The following is a 20993-nucleotide window of genomic DNA, read 5'->3' as shown; positions in this document are numbered from 1 at the left end:
GCCTGTGCTTCTGCTGCGCGGCTAACGAGGATTCAAAACTTAGCAGCGACATTCTAAAATCGGAATGTTTCCGGTCATGCATTTTGAACAGACCACACGGTATTTTCGTCCAGTATCGTCTCGTCAACGAAAACTCATATACGTCACGTCATATTTAGTCATCAAAGAGCCACGTTTATCTCGTCATCGTCTCGTTATCGTCATAAAAAAGGGGCGTTAACGAAATACTTTTATCACGTCATCGTTGATGAAAATAACACTGCTTCGATCCTTTGTCGCGATTATTCTTAGGCCAAATAAAACACCTTTTTAGGGCTTTTCCATGTTAAAAAAAATCTAAAATTATCTCAGGATTCTCAGAGAATTTTGGGGGGAAAATTCAGCTCCCGAAGCCAGTTTCACTTCAATGTGAGATTTGGCTGACATGTCTATCATGAGTAGACCCACAAAAAAGTCTCAAACACCAATGCCTGGGAAGAAAAACAAAGTCTGCCATTTTGGGATGAAGCATCCATTTTAGAATATTTTTGGCCTTTTTCAGGGGTCCTTCAAAAGTGAACTCCTCCTAGAAATTTAGTGTGATTGTTCCCAAATTTGAACCATTTACAGTATACTGGACACATGGCCAACAATAAACGGCAACAATTTTTTCATTTGTTATTGCTGATGGGAGTAGCATGGCGGCAAGGTGTGGTGACTCACAACACAAAACTGTAATAATACCACTCCAAAATTCAGTCCCCATGACCTGTTTTACTTAGGAATATGAATTTCGGTATACATTTTCATCATGACTACTGGACCCACAAAAACTCTCATGAACCCATGGATGAAAAGACATGAAGCAACCAGTTCAGGGTCATTTTCAGACCTGGGCATTTTACGAAAAAATTGCGTTCTGTTTATCGTCTTCCGCCTACAGCTGAGGTACCCTTCCGCTGTCCGTTTATCTGGCATTTCATAGTAATCACAGATAGGCTGGTCCGACTATCATTTTAAACAGGCTTCTGTTAGTGTTTCCGACTACCAACTTCAACAAACTATCGCTACCCCCCCCCTCATCGCGACCAAACTAAATGTGTCTCCTTTCAGCACCCACCAGGATGTTTTTGGAGCTTTATGTACCTTTAAGGACCTCGGAAGCCTCGCCGCATTTAAGGGAGGCGCATTTAGTCCGGCCGCTGTGAGGCTTCCATGCCACGGTGAGTGTTTCATTTCAAATATCGCCTAGCAGGGGGCCTCACCGCGAGAATTGACTATTTTATATAGACGGAAAGACATGGGCTTCCGACTATTTTTTTAAATTTCCCATCTATCGTTTATCGCCTACAAAATGGGTGTCCATCATAGGCGGATAGGCGTACCGGTCCATCACATAGGCGATATGCCCAGCTCTGGTCATTTTACAATGGTCCTTCAAAAGTAAACAACCAGAGTTCATTATTATTCATATATCCATATATATATTCATCACTGCACTACCACTGTTGTGGGTGAAGCATGGCAACAAGGTTTGACGACTCATTATAAAAGACCCAATATTTAATAGCTCAGGCCTGAGGTGAAATTAAATTGAGATTTGTGACTAATCAGGATGTCTCCACAGCTGAGCTTCTGTTGTACATGTTAACATCAAGCTTATCAGGGAAGACAATTTAATCAATCCAATCAAAGGAAGGAAGGAAGCTACAGGCTTCTTTCACAGTGGGACCTCGGAAATAATATTAATTAAAGCTGCAAGCAAATATGAGTGGGCCCTCGTCCCCACCTCCTAAAATGATCGCTTTATAAACCCAACTGGCAGAGTTGCTCATTTCTTTAGGGCGTGGGTTCTTGAGACATTTTTGGAGGTCCGCTCATGATAGACATGTGTAACAAATCTCATGCTGCTACAATAAGTGTAACTGAATTTAGGGGATGAATTTTGGAGTGCCATTGTTAGTTTCGTGTTTAATGGTGAGTCATCAAACTTGGATGGCATGCTCAGACGTTGACAAAAACTCTCGTGCCGCCTATGTGTCGAACATACATGGTAGCAACTGTACAAACCATAGGATGAGTTTGTCTTTGAAGTACCCATAGAAATTGCCATAACGACTGTAAAAATGCTGCTTGGACACATCTCATTTCGAGCATGGCTTATTGAGACTTTTTTTGCTGGGTCTGATCTGGTCTACCAAATTTCATGTTGCTTAGTGAAACTGTCTTTTGGGGCGGAATTTTCAAAAGGTTCCAGTTTGCCAGGACTTACCACCTCCACTGTGCTGAAGACATGACAGAAATGGTGGCCACTCTTCAAGTCCTTGGTGATGTAGGCGAACGTGCACAGGTCCTCCGGGTCCTGGGCGGCACAGGAGATGTTCCGGATCTCGTGCTCTGCAACTATGGTCTGACGGAGGAGATGGAAAAGAATCAATAAACGCAACGAATGACCGATAGGCTCTCCCGGACGTTCCTTGTTTTACCTTTGAGGCCGCGTCAATAAACTTGACCCCCCTGTAGGTAATGGACAGAATAACAACAGGACCCTTCCTGGAATCCTTCGATTTCTGCAAAGAAAATACTATCCTTATTTAAATAATGCTCATTGAAAAATATACTGTATATGTTTTGAGTAATACTTGCCCTAATTTTAGCGCAGGCATCTTGTGTGGACTCAATCCCCCGTAGATCCCTGATTATCATTGAACCTAAGTACTGCCATTGGAACACATCAGATCAGACCGTGTCATCGATATGATAATAAAACATGAAATAAGATAATACTCTGTTTTTGATTAGCATTGTCTATAACCAGGGTCCTCTTGAATTTGTTTATTCTTATTCCGACTAATGAATTGCATTTTGGAGGGGCCTCAGTCGGGTCAATGAAACTCACGAGCCCGTGTACCCTGGTAAAAATAGATTTATTTTGGAGTCCTGAACACAAACACCAGAATTTTAGCCTGTATTGTCCCCTGGAGATTTGGAAAGTATTAGCTCTGATCATAGGCGGTTTTACAGGGTGGCAAGGGGTGGCAACTGCCACTTTTCAAATGTCTTGCCACCCCAGTTGCCACCCTGCTCTTGACAATGAATTTGTCCATCAAAAATACAGTATAATTGTATTGTCCCCATAGTGTGTATAAAAAGTGTGTTTAGCATTTACACTGGGTCCCACTGCGACCCTTCCTACTTTCAAGAAGAAATGGTTGCATTCTACCGCGTGCCCCCCCCCCCCAAAAAATCTTCGTCTTTGTTATAAGTGACTTACAGTTGCCTCGTACCCGCAGGCATCCAGAATGAGCTTCTCAGGCTGGTGGTGCCAAGCAGAAACGGTGGCATAGGTAGCAGAGTGGCTCGGCGGCCGCAGGTTCACGCGAGAATCTTTGTGTCGCTCGCTCTGTCGGTCCTGGATTGACACAGACATTTATGAATAAACTCTGAATGTTTGATATCTGGCCAGCACGGTGGCATAGTGGTTGGCACGTTTGCCTATTAAGTACGTTTTGAGGGTCGAATCTCGGGTCTGGCCCTGCGAAATCTCTTGGGACTTCATCTTCTTCTTACTCAGATTTCCATGTTAGGTACATTGAAGACTCTTAATTTTTCTTAGGTTGGAATATGAGCGTGAATATTTCTTTGTTGACGGGTGTCCTGCGATTGACTGGCGACCACTCCAGGGCATATCACGTTTCTCTCAGCCAAAGTCAGCTGGGATAGGTTTCAGCCCATCTAATGGAGGACAAGCGCTCTAGAAAATGGATGTTTGATGTCAGCGATCGTAGTGCGAGAGGAGTAAGATTTCCTGTGGGGGTCACGCACGCGTGACTGTTTGAGTTTGTGCGGCGGTTTTTGACCTTTAGCCAACACTAACATTTGACGTTGGCGGTGGAGTTATTCTTAGCACTTTCACCTGAGGACCAAGCGAGCCGTCACGTAAGAGCTGTGAGAGTTCATGACAGCGGGACCCAGATGTTGGTCGGGTTCACGACTCGCTAGCGAGGGCTTCGCTGACACATGTGACACATCTGTGAGGACGGAAGCATTGACTGGAATGTTGTGCGGCTTCACCAGCTTCATCTTTGAATTGTTAAAACCTCAAAAGAATGCATCATAGCAAAATTTATTTCAATCAATATTAGCAATACTATTGATAATAACATAATACACATATTATTTTTTACTTTTTAATTATTTGATCATTATTATTACTATTTACTTTTTCATGCCTGTAATGTTTGGTTATTGTTGGAGACGTTAACATATAAACCCTACATTATATATGTAACTAGATCAAATCATTTAAATAAATTAAAATTGAATTTTAAGAAAAATCAATGAAAATGTGTATCTAAACATAATATAATAAATACTACTAATACTATTTAATTATAATAATATAAACGAGTTAATATAATATATATTGTTTTACCTAAATGAACAAAATTTGTTGTGAATAATTATCCAAATAAAGAATACAACAATGCAAAATGAACAATGTAATAACAACTCATTCACTGGTAGCCATTTACAGCATTCTGACTTTATCAAGACCTACAGGATATTGTGTTCAATGAATATTCGCCAAGGGTGTGCACACTTGTGCAGCTACATGATGTCAGTTGTCTATTTTTAAATTGCCACTTGAAAATATATTTATAAAATAAGTTGAGTTCTACAGGTAATAATAGTGGAAAAGGTTTTGAAATATTTTATTTAATCACAAAAGCCTGGCATTTGAACAGGGGTGTGCTCAAGTTGTAAAGTTCCAAGTGGTTGTAAAACTACAAAGAAACGATAAAAGGATGTAACCAAAGGAGGAACTCACGACAGAGCGCGGCCGCTCACAGTAGGAACGCAAAGAGACGCTACAGTCCTGATCCGGTCCTCCTCGCCGCCGCCGGTCGGCCTCGGCCAGGGGCAGCAGCATGTCCATTGAGCGACTGGTGTAGGGGTCCATCTGGCCCAGGGGGCAAGTGGTTTGGGACAGGAGGTCGTGGAACTGAGAGGCATAAAACATCATCACATGATGATACAATGTTTAGACAGCCATGTCGCCCTCAGCTTCCCTGATCCCGATCCAACATTCATCCCCAACAATGCAACAGCGATTCTTTATGAGGGTTACGACAATGCGAACTTTCTACTGGCTGTCTTCTTGGTCTTAAATGGTCCTGTTTCTACCAAGTGGTGAGGGTTTGTTTTTTGTGTTTCCATTGTCAAAAATTGGGTAAAAAAATACAAGTGTGGCATAGTAACCACTTTGCAAAGTGTTAGAAACATTAGTAACTGAAATTGGCTTTTCAACTGTTCAAAACACCACCAAAATCAGTACTAAAGTACTACGTTACGGTACTTAATATCCAATTTTGACTGAAATATTTTTAGATTTAGAAAAAGTATCGTTGTTCGTTTTAACAATATGGAAGTATTAAAACTTTAACCTGCAAAAAGCCATGACGGCTTGTGGTTTGGTTGGCCTGTTTGTGCTGTTTAAGGAAGGGAAAGAGCAGAGAGCGATGAAATAGTATCACGGTCCTCACCATGATAGGAGACAGGCGTCTGGACTTGGAGGGTGCCTCCTCGTAGGGTCTCTCGGCCAGAGAAGCGATGATCCGCTTCCGGTGGCCCAGCGGACCCACCCTGATGACCTACGTCAGCAAAGCGCATCCAACAAGGCATTCCGAGCAGCCATTTGCAAACCAAAACTAATAAGAGTGGCCTCTTAAATCTACTGAGTCGGCGGCACACGCCCCCTTGACTGCCCATCAATAATTCAGCCTCAATCTGTTTTACCATCAGTTTAGAGTACGCTACTGTCTCTTTCCCGGGAATGCTCCATAATTCACGAAGCATCTTTGTGCATCGTGCTTAAATAACACAGTGAGCCCATTTCGCTCGCAAAATAAGAAACACAATATTGCCACAACCCGCGGCCATTGTGAGGATAAGCGGATTGGATAATAGATGGATGGATATTGCCACAAACAGAGGTCGTACCACAAATAGACATTGACTGACAAGCTAACTGACTGACTGACTGACTAATCCACCAACCGACTGAATGAGTGAAAACTAATATAATAACTGACTCACTAAGAGACTGACTCGTAACTGACCAACTAACTAAACTGACTTGACTGTCTCACTAACTGATGGACTGACTAACTCAACACTAACTAACTGACAGACTAGATAGTTAACTGACAGGTTGACTGAGTGACAGACTGAAAACTAGCAAACTGTCTGACTGGCCAACAAACTAACTAACTTAGTGACCGAATGAGTAACTAAGCACAGTAAGTCACTCACTGACTAAAAATTGATAACTATTAACTGACAAAATAACTGACTGATTAACTGACCAATAGACTGACAGACAGTTAGTTAGCTGGTCAGTCAGTCAGTTGGTTTATCGACTGACTAACTGACTGGTCCCTATTTTCATGCCCAGCACAAGTCTAGCGCAAAGTACAGTCTAACTGTGCACATGGGTGGAGGTTTCCTTCTTTTAGTATTTTGGTAGACAGGCGCAAAAAGAGGCGTTTGCGTCATTGTGGGAGTGAACACAGCCGACTTAGTTTCTGGCCAATGAAAGTGGCTCTACTAATTTCCTTTAAATTCAGAGACATTATGGAAGCAGAAATGGACTCGTTGCAGTCCATGCAGAAGATCAAAACGCAAAGTATGTTTGTAAGGAACCGCAAGCAGACTTACACTTGCGAATGATCTAAAGTTGGCCAGGACGGTCACGTCATTGCTGTAAAGTGGGCACTTATACTACACCTTACAACCCGATTATTGTGTACTTAGCCGAGTCACCAGAAGGAGTACCCACTTTTTACAATGAGATACCACAAAATAACAGACTTGACATTCAATCGCCTGTGACATTTATTGAGAACTTTTAAACTCCAGTTTCACGCATTATTTGAATAGTCGACTCCCCCGTCCACTTTTGAGTGAATTAACCCACCGCGTACGATAGTTCAACCCTATTTTAGTGTATTTTAAGACGCTCACCTTCTCAAAGCACGTCCCTCCCTGTTAAACTGTGATTATACTCGTCAGAGGTTGTTAGTTTTATGGAGTCAAAACTCTTTTCTATTGTATAAATTTGCATAATTGCCTATTAGCACACTCGCGTCCCTTATTAACGTTCCGCGTGCAATTAGCTTTGCTGCTACCAGACGTCGTCGTCGTGTGTATCTCTTTTTGTCTGAAGCCTTCAATGATTCATCCCGTCTCGGGGAAGAACTGGTCTGGAAGTCTCACATTCCCATGGGTGGTAGCGGTTGTGTAAATCCTAATAATAAAGCATTTAAGATGCCGTGCGGGAATGTAAAGAGGTTTGTAGGTCACGGCGATGCTCGATTTGCCGTGAGATGCTGCAGAGCACGGCGGTGATGTAAGAAAAAAAGATAGGACTCTTAAAAGAAAGTCTGCGGAACGTAACCGTGGCAACATGGTTCTCAACCTCTGCTCAGCTGTAACCACGCTAACTAAAGAAAACACAAGTAGAGGCAAACTTCATCATTGTGGTATTTTTGCCACAATGGATGATTGTGACTTCCTCGACAAATTATACTAGAGAGAGTAAATTATTTATGATAGCCCGAGCTGGAGTGAGTCACAAAGCAAAACGTCTTTGAAGGGCTTTGAAAAAGGGCAAAGACCCAGTTGTGAAAGAGCGGAGTACAGGGTGTCCTCAGTTTACCTTGGTTTAAGTGGCCGTGTATAAGGGGCTACGGTGTACTTTAATGTTCACTGGTTTTCATGTGCCTCTCAAATAACAGCTTCTAAAGACATACAGGTACGCAAAGAATTTACAGCGCTTGACTTTTTCCACAATTTGTTGTTACAGCCTTATTCTGAAATGGATCCAATTCATTGTTTGAACATCTCTGGAGAGGATTAGGAGAGACTGCCCAAAGGTGTGTGCACAGCCTGTTACATTGTGTTCAAAACTAGAACTAGACACTGTAATTGCTGCCAAAGGTGCATTCGCAAAATATTTAGAATTTACAGTACATACATGGGATTTCTTAGTTGTTTTAGTTCTTAATATATTTGACAAAAAATTTTCATGATGTGTTATGGTGTGTAGTGTAGAATTTTTAGAATCTTAATTAATTTTTTGAATAAAAAATAAATAAATAATTTATTCAATTTTGGAATAAGGCTGTAACAGCAAAAGCGGATGTGACTACTTTCTGAATGCACTGTGAGTGTGTATCCAATCCAGATGGAAGTAACTGAAATGTTGACCTTTTTTGAGAACTTTGTATAAATAATAATATAAATAATAAAAAACCACATGCTGCTTCACCAAGTATTCACTTCTCATCACACAGTAGCCTCTTCTGGTAAGTAGCCTCAACTTTCTTACAAACCAGACATACAGTATTTTTGAAACAGTGAGGTGTCGTTCACTGGCGCTTTCTTACATTGATGATCTCCAGCTCCCACAGGTTCTTGACACACTCCAGCGTGCGGTAGCCACTGGACAGGAAGTTGGGCAGATACTCGTGCAGGCCCAGGCCGTCCAGCCACGAGGCCAGAGATGTGCTACCGTCACAGCCCAGAGCTTTGACCTGCAGCAGGAACATCACAGGTTAGTGTCCTCTGGCCTCCTCTAACCATACTTAAGTGGGGTACATACATAACTAAGTCAGCCAACAGTTGACTATGGGATGTCACTGAAATTTGAGTGATGGAAAAAGTCATTGTGTGGCCCTCCTGTAAATGTGATTTTGAATTGAAAGTATGAATTCCTCTAGCAGCCACTCCTGACCTGTCTTTTTCCCAGCAGGTAAAGAAAAAATCGCCCTCAGGGTAATCTTTTACAGACATTCATCGGTTGGGCCTTTGCTGACTTTGATCAAGAGAGGCAAAATGCTCACATTTATTCCCATCACCTGTATGTGTTTATTCCGCCTTACACATTTATAATGCACACTAGTGTCAAATGACTGACTCCTCATGTATCCTGTGGGCACCATGAATCTCATCATAATGCATTCAAGCATAACTCAGAAACAGAGCACATTGAATCCTGAACACAAAATTTGTTTATTTGCTGGCATTAGAGTACCTTGGGCAGTCCACGTGCTGCATGCAGGATTTTCTTCCTGTGTCCTGGGTCGGTGATCCCGATGTCTCGGAGATCCTGGTCCTCCATCACGTTACTTCCCTGCATGTACACAAACACAAGAGATGCAAACATTTCAACGCAACCACACTCATGCACGCATCACACACCAACAAATGATGAACATACAAGAGGCATTGAATGTGGTTAAGAAGTGAAACGATATGTGACACACAGGAAGTGAAGTCTCGATTCCACCAAACAGTACACTTAACTTTGATGAACAAGCCGAGTCACGTGACCTCCTGCCACCCTTTTGTTGGACTCTAAGCCATAGTGGTAGTCTACCAAACGAGCAGACCAAAAGTTGATTTGTCGACTGAGAATCCATCAATCAAACTTACCATCCATCCATCCATTCAATTTTCAATACTCTTAAAACTGTTAAAAGTAACCCAAATTGGATGAAATATCTAACCCGGTGCTGGGTCCAAAAGGGACCAAGCCACTGCTAGGTTATACCCAGCGCATTGATTTGAGAATTTGACCCAGCACATTGGGTTAAAGTTTTGATCCAGCAAAGGAGCAAAAAGCAACCAAAGTGATGAGTTAAAGCTACCATGGATTACCAGGTTATCAGTATAAGCTGTGATTAAAAATCAGACAGGTTTTCTAACCAACATTTTCTAAGAAGAAGAAGCAGTTTGCCTCCGTCGGGGGCCGCCACAGCAAGTGAGGCGCAGTTTTTATTCCTCCTTCCTGACACAACCGACCCATTCCATGCTTGGAAGCAGCAGTATCTTGGAATCAACATCTGAATCAACGAACCCAATTTACCGTGCGCACTGACCAGGATTTGAACCCCGATCCTGTGTCCAAGGTCAGCGGTGTTACTTTACAACACAAAAAACTCAAAAAACTAAATTGATGGCCAGCTTCAGCTTCTCAACCCACCCAAATCCAATCTTCAACCCAGTCTGCTGGGTCAAAACTATTAACCCAACCATGGGTAAAAGTAACCCAATCTGCTCAAATTCTTTACCTACGCAGCAAGTGCGTGAGGAAAACAGCGCGGCATTTTTTGGGTGTACACTCTATACCGCTTGTCCCCATTAGGGTGACGCGTGACCTGGAGCCTATCCCACCTGTCTTTGGGCAAGAGGCTGAGCACACCCTGGACTGGTCGCCAGCCAAAAGCAGTCCGTGACGTCCGTTTGCCAGAGGCTGACCGCTCACCGATTGTCCCACACTGACCAAACGGAATACAAATACATACTGTACTGTTACACTCCTGGTAAATACCTTTTCAAGTGTACCACTGGGTGCAAACATGGCTCAGGATGGAACACTAGAGTGTTTAGCGCACGCCTGACACGAGGCGAGTGGGAGGACAATGAAGTCAAATAAATTGTGCATGGCGCGGCGAGATCAATGTGATGTGGTGCGACGCGTCGGGAACAAAGAAAACCTTAGTGGATGCGTCCGCACGAGCTGCTTTCATTGAAACAGGGAAAGAAACAAGGAACATTTTGTGGTTCCTTAAGCAGATCCTTGTCCGGAGAGATGTAGACATGTTTTTGCTGTATATAGTGGACTGTAAGTGTATGTGGATTCCACAAATAAATCCTTATGGTGTGATTAGGGAGAAGAGAATGAGATCAGAAAGCTGCGTTCATTATTTTTCACTCATCCCTTAGTTCCTAATCACTATATTGGAATTTGTACATGCATTCCACATACAGAAAAAGTCATTTACAAAATATACATACATGTTTAAAAACAATCTGTTCTAAATGATCAAATGCAAACTTACTGTTCTTAAAAGTGAAATACAACTGAACTGCACTTCAAAAATGTAATATATGTAATTTTAAAAACTAACTTTAAGCCACTGTAACATTCTGGAAGTTTGAACATTTAATTCAGTAATTCTTTCGCGTAACACTAGAGGAAGCAACCATAAATCACTTTGAGAATCCCAACTTCACCGCTTATAATAAAGTATTTTTGTCCCATTACTCATTCAAAAAAAGTTATTTTATTGTGTATCAGAGAAATGCATCATAGGAGATACAGTATTGCTTATCTAGTGACCATTGGTTAGTCTCCGCTTTTCAAGATTCATTGTGGGATATATTAAGGGAATCATTTATGCTCACATTTTTGTAGTTTTGCAGTTTTGTAATAAAACAGAGTGCAAATACTTTGTTATGGTAATTAAACAAAAAAAAAAAAAAAAACAAGCAACAGTTTAGAAGATAGTGAAAAAAATTCTTCAAAAAAGAGTTTTCAAGAAGTCATTTCTACCTCAAGGTTGAGTTTTATTGTCAAACTCAACAATAAAACAAATGCGAACTTAAAAGAAGCACATAGCTTTGCTTTAGGAAAATCTTCTTAGCTTACTGCTCACCAACAATGCAAAACGCCATAGCTAAAGAATAACATCTGTGTTGTGGTGTCATAACCCTTTAACCAATGGATAATTGAACACAAACTGTGGAGCAGCATATGTTGGTAAGTAATACAACAATTCTCACTTTCGTATGTTCTCCATCCTCTGTGAAGAAAGACTATTTCTACAGTTTACTGAGGAGCCATGACCGTCTCTCCATGTATATCCATATTTCTGTCATACTGCCCCCAGGTGGACAAGCGCACACACCAGAAGGGGAAGCATAACATCCATTGAATTGAAGCAAAAATGTGTCAAGAACTGTTTAATACGTCTCCCCAAACATATTTTTTTTCAAGAATATGTTCTTATGCAAGCCCACTAGTTGAAACAAGGCATTCTGATAAATATTGTATTTGTGGAATAAGAGTTAATCAACCCGTTTTTAGCCATCTGTGGGGCGGCCATTTTGTCACTTCTGTCGACTGAAAATGACATCACAACTGCTCAGGGCTCAGGTAACGACCAATCACGGCTGACCTGTTTTCTGAAGCTGAGCCGACTTTTGTCACTCAAGTACATCAAATGTCAGACACTGAGAGACTTCTACTCAAAGAGAATTGTACAAGGGGACTTTTTCCTTATGCCAATGTTGTATTTCTGTTTGGGTACTTATACTTAATTACGCCAAGTATCGCTTTCATGTAGCGAATTTATTTTATACCAGACAACTACTGGGTTTAGTGAATAGGGAGTGATTTCGAACGCAGCCGTGGAGCGAGGCCGGAAAATGTGCATCTAAGCGCTTTCCCCTCCCCGGTGCATACTGCTGCATATTGATTGTTCCCGGCCAAGAATGTTAAAATGTTCTGTCTTTGCTTCATGCCGCTGGCTCGGCCTCAAAGCCCCACTGCAGCCCGATTAATAAAAGGTCGCCAGCTATAAATCCAGGATAGGTGCCTGAAATAGATTCTCCCCATTTCGACGACGCCTTGGGAGGCTCTCTCTCGTCGTCTTTGACATCACGTGATGGGAAAATGTACGCTTGACTACTTGCATAGCTAATGAGCCGCACGCCGCTATTGACGTGATGTGCGGTGACTTGCCGATGATGATGATGATGAAGCCGTGCTAGCGCTCCTCTGTCCTGCTGCGTGCACTCACTAAATTAGCATCGCTCTCTTGACCCGTACACCAAATTGTCTTTATTTCTATTTTTTGAAAGAGCTCCGCAGGCACTACAACGCTCAGACATGTGTTAGGCTTTGTGTGTTCACGTCCAGAGCTGACCCAAAGGCATGTGCCAACTAAGTGGCTGCTTAAGTCCCCCTGGCCATAAGGGGGCTCCCAAAAAGCGTGAGGATTTTTGTTGTTTTTTAAGACATTCAGTGTTACCCGCATATTCATGAGTAGCTGAAAACTGCTGTTTTTGCGTTCAGGCCAAAGCCCTGTCAAATACAGAAGTATTGCTTTGTAATTTTGTAATTTTGGCGCCAGTGAACTCTGTTGAAATGAGGGCAGGAGCTTTAATCGGCCACCTTTTTAAAAAAAAAAAAATGTAATTCATCTGGTTAATTGATTTACTGGAAATCATTGAAGCGTAACAAAAACAATTTGAATCAGAAAATTGATTTTGATTTGAGTGTTGATGTGAGTGTATTGAATCGAACGGAATCAAATTGTTTCACTTTAAAATGAGCCGTCCTTGAATCGTATCGTATTCTATGTGTTGAGGTACATACATATCCAATCATCTTTTACTGGAGAGATGTACAGCACCCTTAGTAAATAAGATAAAAATGTTGTTCTAAGTAAAATTCTGCTCCTGCATTTTTATTGAAAAGGGCACGGTCGCATGCAATATTGATGGCGAACAGACAAGAGACAACTCCTACGATTCTCAGTGGACGATTTACCACATTAGCTCGGACATCGAGGCAACAAAGTGTTAGCAAGAAATACAATTAAGAAAAAAAACGTTGACGCCCGAAGAAGGGACCGGACCGATGACGGGCGACCCACTTCTAGGGAAAAATGCTAATTGTCGTGTAAAAATGATGAGAATGGGCACACAGCTGTTCATAATTCATGATCCCTCAAAAGCTGCCTCTCGGCGCAGTCGTCACGGGCGGCGGAGAGCCTCACCGCTCATTCGCTCACTCTGCTCCGCGGGCTGGGCCGCTAGGGGAAACTTCTCATGCAGAGCCGGACATCTCGGCCGTGACTTCTCCCGCCACAAATCTTCAAAATGAGCTTCGGAATCGCTCTACCTTCAAGCTCACATGCGGTGCCAAATGACTGATTTTCAATATGGATATTGTGGGTCAAATTGACCCATAAAATCCAGGTTTTGGGGTTATTAAATGTAGAAACATGTTTGGATGAAACCTGTTTGTAATTTCCTTTTTTTATGATTAACAGTCCTTTTAAGTTATGGGTCAAATGGACCCATTTGCAATTTGAAACTCTAGAGTAAATATTTTTACAATGTAAAAAAAACCCAAATAACTTCCTCTTTGTTATGCTCTTTTTAACGTCTTTTTAACTAGCTATTTATGCTACTATTTTAATTTGAAAAAAAATGAAGGTTATTTTAAAATAATTTAGAAATTGTTACTACTACCAAAGCGGTTCCAAAATGCACTGCCCCCTACTGGAGAACCTTTGCTTGACAACATTGACGAATCTGGAAACGTGTTAAAGGTGACACGATGAAACATCCGCCCCGTCTACCCGACTCGTCTGACCTTTGCCGTTGTTTACAAACGTGGCATCGGCGTTCTTTTAGCACGGCTCGTTCGCCTCGCTGAGCCCATCATTTATCTTGCCGATGTGTCAGGTCCAGCAGACACATGAGGCGTCATACACAAATGAACATCAGAATGCTTAATGACCCGTAGTCGGCATAACATCTTCCCTCCTGCACGGAATCATCCATTCTAACACAGGGACACTTTTTCCAACTTCATATTTGTCACATTTAAATCAGATTTGATAAAAATCGGTTTTGTAATGCACATGATATAGGAGGGATTTATAGGCTATAAACTTTATTTTGACTAATGTCGGTCAAATATCTATCCAGTAAGCAAGTGACTTCTAAAAGAAAAGAAAAAAAGCAATTCTTGAATGTGTATTTTATAGTGTGTTAGGGGCAGCGTCCCACCATCACCAGCAGATGGCACTGTTGTGAAGCAGACATTCATTTGCGAAAGTATTCGAACCAATGCAGTTATTTCCTCTGTAAAATTTGTAGATGGAATTTTGATAATGGGGCAAGTGGGGCAATGCCCCACCAGATCCAGCAGATAGCACTGTTATAGATAGAATAGTGGTTAATTTGCGAAATTAATATACACAGACTTCTGGAAATGTTTTGAAAACAAAAGTAGTACAGAAAGAGTCTCCTTTTCTCAAATTGCTGTGGAAACGTGGAAACATGCTAAGGATGTGACAATGTTTTTCAATTGGTCTTGAATAGCAAAAATGGTTCTGCCCCTGAGTTGTACGTTTTTGGTGTATCGTTCTACAGTTGTATTTCACAGGAAAAGAATCGTATTCAAGTATCAAAAAAGCTATTAGAACAGTCTTTGATTCAAAATATACTTTTATTATTTTTTTATTTTTATTTTATGTGGTCCTGATGCATTTCCCTTTCCTTTCTGTGCTGCGGGAGACAGCTTGGCGCTTTAGCTCACGTAGCCATGGAAACTGCATAGTCAGCACGATTTGCGTGTATCTCAGTATTTTTCGGTGGGGGGGGGGGGGGGGGGGGGGGCGGGTGTTTGGGGGCAACTATGGTTGTACCCCTTGAATTCAGTCCAATAACAAGTGGCCTTGCACGAGTCAAAGCAATTCCACTGAAAAATAAATGAAGGTAAATTTTGTGTTTTGTGTGTGGCACAGTGGCACAGTGGCCCACCAGATCCAGCAGTTTGCAAATAGTGACTCGTTTTTTTAATGCATTTATCCAAATAGACTTCTCTAAATTTCTAGTGGTAAAAATAGGATTCAAGCACATTTTCAATGTCATTTTAATTCCATACGTGGTTATTTTCTTTTTTGGTTCTTCGTTTGCTGTCTTTGTGTCACCTCTCCCTGCCCTGTGAGGCAGTTTGGCCTGGCTGCCAACAGTATTGTATGAAACACAAATCAAGGCACTTCTTACGATCTGCATTGCTAAAATCTCAATTTTTTGTTAAGTTTTAAAATAGCAAAAGTGGGACGGTGCCCATCAAATCCATTAGTTGGCTTTGTAATAGAAGAGTGTTCATAACAAAATGTCGCTTGTAGTAGTGCTTGTAGTAGAAAAAATTGCTGATTTGCTGTGTTCCTGTTGCATCTTTCTGTCCTTACACTTCTGCGTGATGTAGCTCAGCTTTTTGGCTCAGCTAACTATGGAAGCAGCAGAGTCAGCTTGACTGGTGTATGGATGCCATTGTTTTCTTTTTTTGAGGGGGACCATGGTTGTTCCTCTTGAATTCTGCCTAGCAACAAGTGGCCGACACGAAGAGTCGAAGACCACAGCTTGACATGAGCATGAAAAACAAGTATATTGTAATTTCTTTCAAATGAAAGGGCCGTGCCACTTCATGCTACATGAAGCTACAGCTTGTATGCTAAAGAGGTCACAGAGCAGCTCCCCTCCACGCCGCTGAGCCCAACTCCGTCGTGACAAGGTGACGTAACCCAACAGCAGCTCAAACGCTCGCTCTGAGCCCCTAAGGGCGCCGTTATTTACGGCGGGGCGGCTATCGTTTGACCCGGAGAGCAAACAACGTCAAAGGCGTGTTTCTCTGCAATTGACCCCAAAAAATCAAATAAAACACGATAATGCTTTTAGTCATGCTGTGGGGACTGAGGTGCAGTAAAATCAACTGATTCATATGTAATTAAAGTGGAGGTGCTGTGGATGGCCTTACTTTCCAGACGCACCGATTTGTGTGCTCATGATTTAAAGGGCACGTAATATGGAAAATTCATTCATGCAGCTTTTTAATCGCTTGTACACGATTATAGTTGTGCCTTGACTTATAAATGTAATTTGTTTCATGACTACAGTCCACTCTCCATTTTCTAACAACAAAGAAAGGAGTAGCAATGAACTTTATGAAGCTATACTGTAATTGTGTAATTTAATGAAATGTAAACAATTTGTGCGTCATGATAGTTCAATGGACTGTGTACTGCTCATTCGGATGTGTGTGTCTTGGCCACAAGCAGGTAGTATAATATGCAGACATATTAAATGTAGATTTGATGATAAAACACAGAAGAAGATTGATTCAACTGAATTGCAATAATAAAAGTTTTTCACAGAGGATAAAGAATATATGTCTTTGAGTGTTGGTATATGCGCTGTCTGCATGTGCTGTGAGAGCTTGTGTTCAAATACAGGAACGTAGGGACCTGTAAGTACCAAGACCACGATGTTAGTGTGTTAGTTTTGCATTGTGTGTTAGCATTAATCTAGCTGAATTTTGTAAGACAGAGTTAATGTGCTTTGGTTTGGTTGCATCTTATTTTTAACTGTTCACTATTTGCCAACCTCTCTTTGTTATAAAACTGCTGCCACCAGAGCTAGTGCCATCACTAAAATGTTTGCTTGAAACTCAATACAAAAAAAAATCCAGTTTCTGAATGAGTGTCTGTGAACGAACTGTTCTGCACCCCTGCCCCACATTTACATAATAGTCATGATAATTTATACAATGTACTGTACTCCCCTACACAGTTTCTCCACCCATGACATGTTCAGCCTAACTGGGTGATGATCCAGAACCACTTTCAAGTGATACGTCCAGCTGTCGGACGGACTACGCTGTCTGAAACACGATCATGCAGACACACCCACATCCCCCACGGGTGCAACATCCCTGTAATCGTTACAGTTAAAAGGTAACAAAACTGCATTGATTTTTTTTGGGGGGGGGTGAGCTAACACTGTTAGCCTCTGATAAATGATTGCTGGGTGACATTGTATTAATGTTTGATGACCTTGCACGGTAAAGTGGAGTATGAACTATTGCCTCCACAAGTTAAAATACTTTTGCTGTATTTATGGGCGCTTGCATGTGCCCCCCCCCCCCCCCCCCACACACACACACACACACACACCACGCCCTGGGGAACCAAGCAGCCCGCTGTTACGCATAAGCTTGCTGGCGAGATGACATGAGGGAGTCGTAAAGCTCATGCTCCGCCCCCGGTTGTCGCGATAACAAAAGCCGGACTCGCCAGTGGCTCAGCAGTTAGTGGGGCAGAATGAGCCTAAAAACCCGAAAAACTTGTCAAGTGTGTAATGATTTTTGATCCTCTGGCTATTTTGATAAAAGCATGTCACAGACTTGATATTAGGCCACCTGGATACCGTTTTAAATTGTGAAAAGAAATTCACAATATGTTTCCATTCACAGTGTAAAACAGTACGCTGGGGTGGTATTCACACCGATCATAATTGGAGCATGCAGAGTGTATCTGGAAGAAGCTTCAGTGCATTAAAAGTGTGCTCCACTTTAGCTTCGAGGACATTGGAATGAGAGCATCTAATTGTTAATGGCGGGGAAAAAGTTAACGGCTTTTGATGGCTGTTTGTCTTGCCAATGATGGGGCCTATGCTCCTGGTTGGGAGGAGGAGGATGGGAAGATGTTGGGGGGGGGTCATTATCAATCTTGGCGGCGTCATGCATTGCATAGAAGTGAGGAGGAGGCAAGAGGGGGTCGATCAGGGGTGTGCAAAGTAGTGGCCACACATGTGGCCCGCTCGGTAACTCTACTGGGCTTGCCCAACATTTTATAAGACCAATACGGGAATATTGAATATTTTTTTCCCATTGTTTAAATAAGTTAATTAAAATGTGTACTAAATTGATTAATCTGGTTATTGATTTATTGTCGCAAAAAATCTAAATAAACAGTTTGGTTAATTCATTTATTGTAAATAACATTTAAAAATATGTATAAAAAAAACGATACTGTATATACATTAAAAGTGCTGTCCATTATTTTATTAAAAATGAGTTAATTGATTTACTGTAAATAATCAAATGAACAATATAAAATAAACAATTTTATATATAGGTAGTCTAATTCATTTTTATATACATATACAAATTAAAACAGTTTTTATTAAATGGTTGTTTTAACTAATAGAGTAAAATAGTCAAATCAACCATATAAATGTTTTCTTCATTTATTTTGTTAAATATTTTATTGCTCTACGGTGAATAATTTAAAAAGTGAAATAAATAAATACACAAAATAAAATGTTCATTTATTTTTAATTGGTTAATTGATTTGTTGGGAATAAAACATCACATTTTACAATTTTACGTAGAAATAAAAACTTTTTTATATTAAATTAAAAATCGGTTAATAAATCTTTTTAAATCAATAAAAAAGTTTTTAAAAATATTACATTCATTTATATGAATAAATAATTGATTGATTTATTGTAGGTAATAAACTACAAATAGTACAATAATTAGCTTTTATTTGCAATTGGTGTATATTACATAACTGCTTGACTAATTAGAATTAAATTTAGTATAAAATGTATGGATTTATGATTAAACAAAACCTTTTAACTTTTTTTTTTACATTTTAAACTCCTCTCCAAATGGCTGGGCCCATCCGTCCCTTTTAAAACAGAAAAAAAGAATCTTCATGCACAAAAGTTTGCCCGCCCCTGATGTGGACAGTGAGCGGCAGCAGAGGGTGACGAGAGCAGAAAGCAGAGGCCGGAGGGGGCGGGGGTTCGGTCCAGGTGACTCACCATGAAGCGCAGGTCATCGAAGCCGTTAAGCAGGAACTTTCCCTCATACTGCGGCAGCCCGGCTCGCTCCAGCCACTCGCCCACCGGCTGGTCCAGGGCTTTGCCACACGCCCCATCTGCCGAGAGAGGGAAGCGCTTGAGCAGCGAGAAGCCGTTGAGCCGGTAGCAGCGGCACTCGGAGGACGACACGTGGCACTGCCACATCATCCTCAGCCAGTGCGGGCAAAGCCGAGTGCAGCAGCACCAGGCCGGGCTCGGGGGAGGCAGGGTCCGGGGCTTGAAAAAAAACAGGGGGTTCGGGTTGGGCCGACGGGGCTCCTAGCCCGCGTGCAACAACACAGGAGGAAGGGAAAGGACGCCGGATAGGCTAACGGGTTACGGTCAGGTCAGAGTGTAGGGAGAGCGGGGAACCCGTCTGACAAATTTGGGCTAAACTGGGCCCACTAAGCAGACGAGTGGGTGCAAACATGAGAGAGGCTAGCCGCTCCAAAGACATCACAAAATCATTGGTATTCACACAGTAACACACTCTATCCCTAAAGTAGGGTGGGGGGCGGGGGGGGGTTGTTCACCACATACTTGTAAAGCTCTGGCTGAGTCCCATGGCTTCATTGGTCAAGCGCTTTGAGAGCTAGGGCACGGCTTGCACGAGCAAGGTAGCAGCATTCTTAAAGTACACTTGAGGTACCGGCGTGATCATTTTTCGGAGGGGGTGTGAGAGAGCCACAAAGGTTAAGTAGGTAGTTGGGCGTATTTGTAAAATCCTGCGGGAGCGGCCGCTTCCTCAACTCCTCAATTTCATAATCCCGAGAGGGAGGTTGGGAGTCCTGGGAGGCATTCACACGACGCCGCTCGTCCCCCGGAGCGTCCGCGACGTTGACGGGAAGGAGGAGATGAAGAGCGCCGCAGCCCACCTGGCTCCTTCTCCGCTTTGCTGCATGCCCGCCCCTGCTCGAATGGCGGTTGAGGAGGGCACACAGAGCGCCTCACTGCTCACAGGGCATGCCGTCCCGCCCGGCCGCTTTCCCGACCTGCCTCAATCTCCCGCCGCCGCCACTGCCGCTGCCACTGCTGTCCTCCTCCACGACTGGAAGCAAAGATCATGCCCCCCCCTCCCTCCCTTCGCTCCCCTCTGTGTATCTCTACACCTTGGGTCTCATCCCTGCTCTTTTTAACACCCTCCCAGTCCTCGTCTCTCTCGCTTTATGCGCAGCCGATCTCCAAGCCCCCTTTTTTCCGGATCGCACTGCAGGGCTGCCGTATGGGCTGCTGCTCCACGTAATCACCCCTCCTCGCTTTACCCTTTTCTCACTCGTTCGCTTTCTCGCTCTCACATGAACGCACACTCCTGTCTCTCTCTCTCTCTCTCTCTCTAACTGATTAGAGATGCACATGCAGAGACGCTCTGATCTTGCCGGTGCAGAAAGGACATCACAGGTAGAGTGAAAAAAAGAAAAGATCACTGCATTGACTGTCATGTTCTAAGGTGATGCAGTGGGGTTAACTGGAACAAAGATGCTCATCCTCAAACGGTACAAATGACTACGGGGGTCGATAGAGGTACTGGAAAAAATGGTCTTGAAAGAATAAGTGACAAATGTGGAATATATTACCTCATTGAAAATCCCGGCAAGGTGGAAATGTGTGTCTTCTTAAATTTGACACACCACAGAATAAAGTGTCGTTATCAAGCGTGCCAAGTTTGAATGAAGTATACGAAATGAGGCTTCAAAATTGTGAAAAATATTTGTGGC

General features: G+C 42.3%; 1 protein-coding gene and 1 long non-coding RNA gene across 18 annotated transcripts in view; one reads left to right on the top strand and one right to left on the bottom strand.

Moving 5' to 3' along the window:
• anks1ab (ankyrin repeat and sterile alpha motif domain containing 1Ab) overlaps positions 1 to 20993 on the bottom strand; it is a 53450-nt gene that overhangs the window by 17151 nt on the left and 15306 nt on the right. For 10 of the 12 annotated variants that reach the window (XR_015088085.1, XR_015088086.1, XR_015088084.1 and 7 more), the window contains exons 3-11: positions 19240 to 19355; positions 9077 to 9175; positions 8430 to 8576; positions 5526 to 5633; positions 4811 to 4984; positions 3254 to 3391; positions 2626 to 2697; positions 2466 to 2549; positions 2252 to 2389 (exon numbers count right to left, since the gene is read on the bottom strand). Coding sequence is in view for 9 of the 12 variants with exons in the window: in XM_086040154.1 (XP_085896280.1) it covers positions 2252 to 2389; positions 2466 to 2549; positions 2626 to 2697; positions 3254 to 3391; positions 4811 to 4984; positions 5526 to 5633; positions 8430 to 8576; positions 9077 to 9175; positions 19240 to 19355 (1076 nt within the window). In the remaining 3 variants the exon portion in view is untranslated. Of the gene's footprint in view, positions 1 to 2251; positions 2390 to 2465; positions 2550 to 2625; positions 2698 to 3253; positions 3392 to 4810; positions 4985 to 5525; positions 5634 to 8429; positions 8577 to 9076; positions 9176 to 19239; positions 19795 to 19818; positions 20517 to 20993 lie in introns of those variants that run through there. The other 2 variants (XM_086040162.1, XM_086040163.1) reach the window with 2 other exon arrangements.
• On the top strand, positions 7675 to 11316 carry LOC147141762 (uncharacterized). Of its 6 annotated transcripts, XR_015088089.1 has the most exons (4): positions 7704 to 7795; positions 8337 to 8348; positions 8445 to 8596; positions 8795 to 11316. It is a non-coding gene; the product is annotated as an uncharacterized LOC147141762 (long non-coding RNA). The 6 variants fall into 6 exon arrangements; XR_015088090.1 differs by having other exon boundaries at positions 7675 to 7795; positions 8316 to 8348; positions 8454 to 11316; XR_015088088.1 differs by having other exon boundaries at positions 7675 to 7795; positions 8316 to 8348; positions 8445 to 11316.

Source organism: Filicampus tigris, chromosome 9, assembly GCF_054856515.1.
Source record: "Filicampus tigris isolate MCC_2025a chromosome 9, RoL_Ftig_1.0, whole genome shotgun sequence".
NCBI lineage: Eukaryota > Metazoa > Chordata > Actinopteri > Syngnathiformes > Syngnathidae > Filicampus > Filicampus tigris.
The sequence above is the reverse complement of the archived record's forward strand: the minus strand, read 5'-3'. Positions and strand labels throughout refer to the sequence as shown.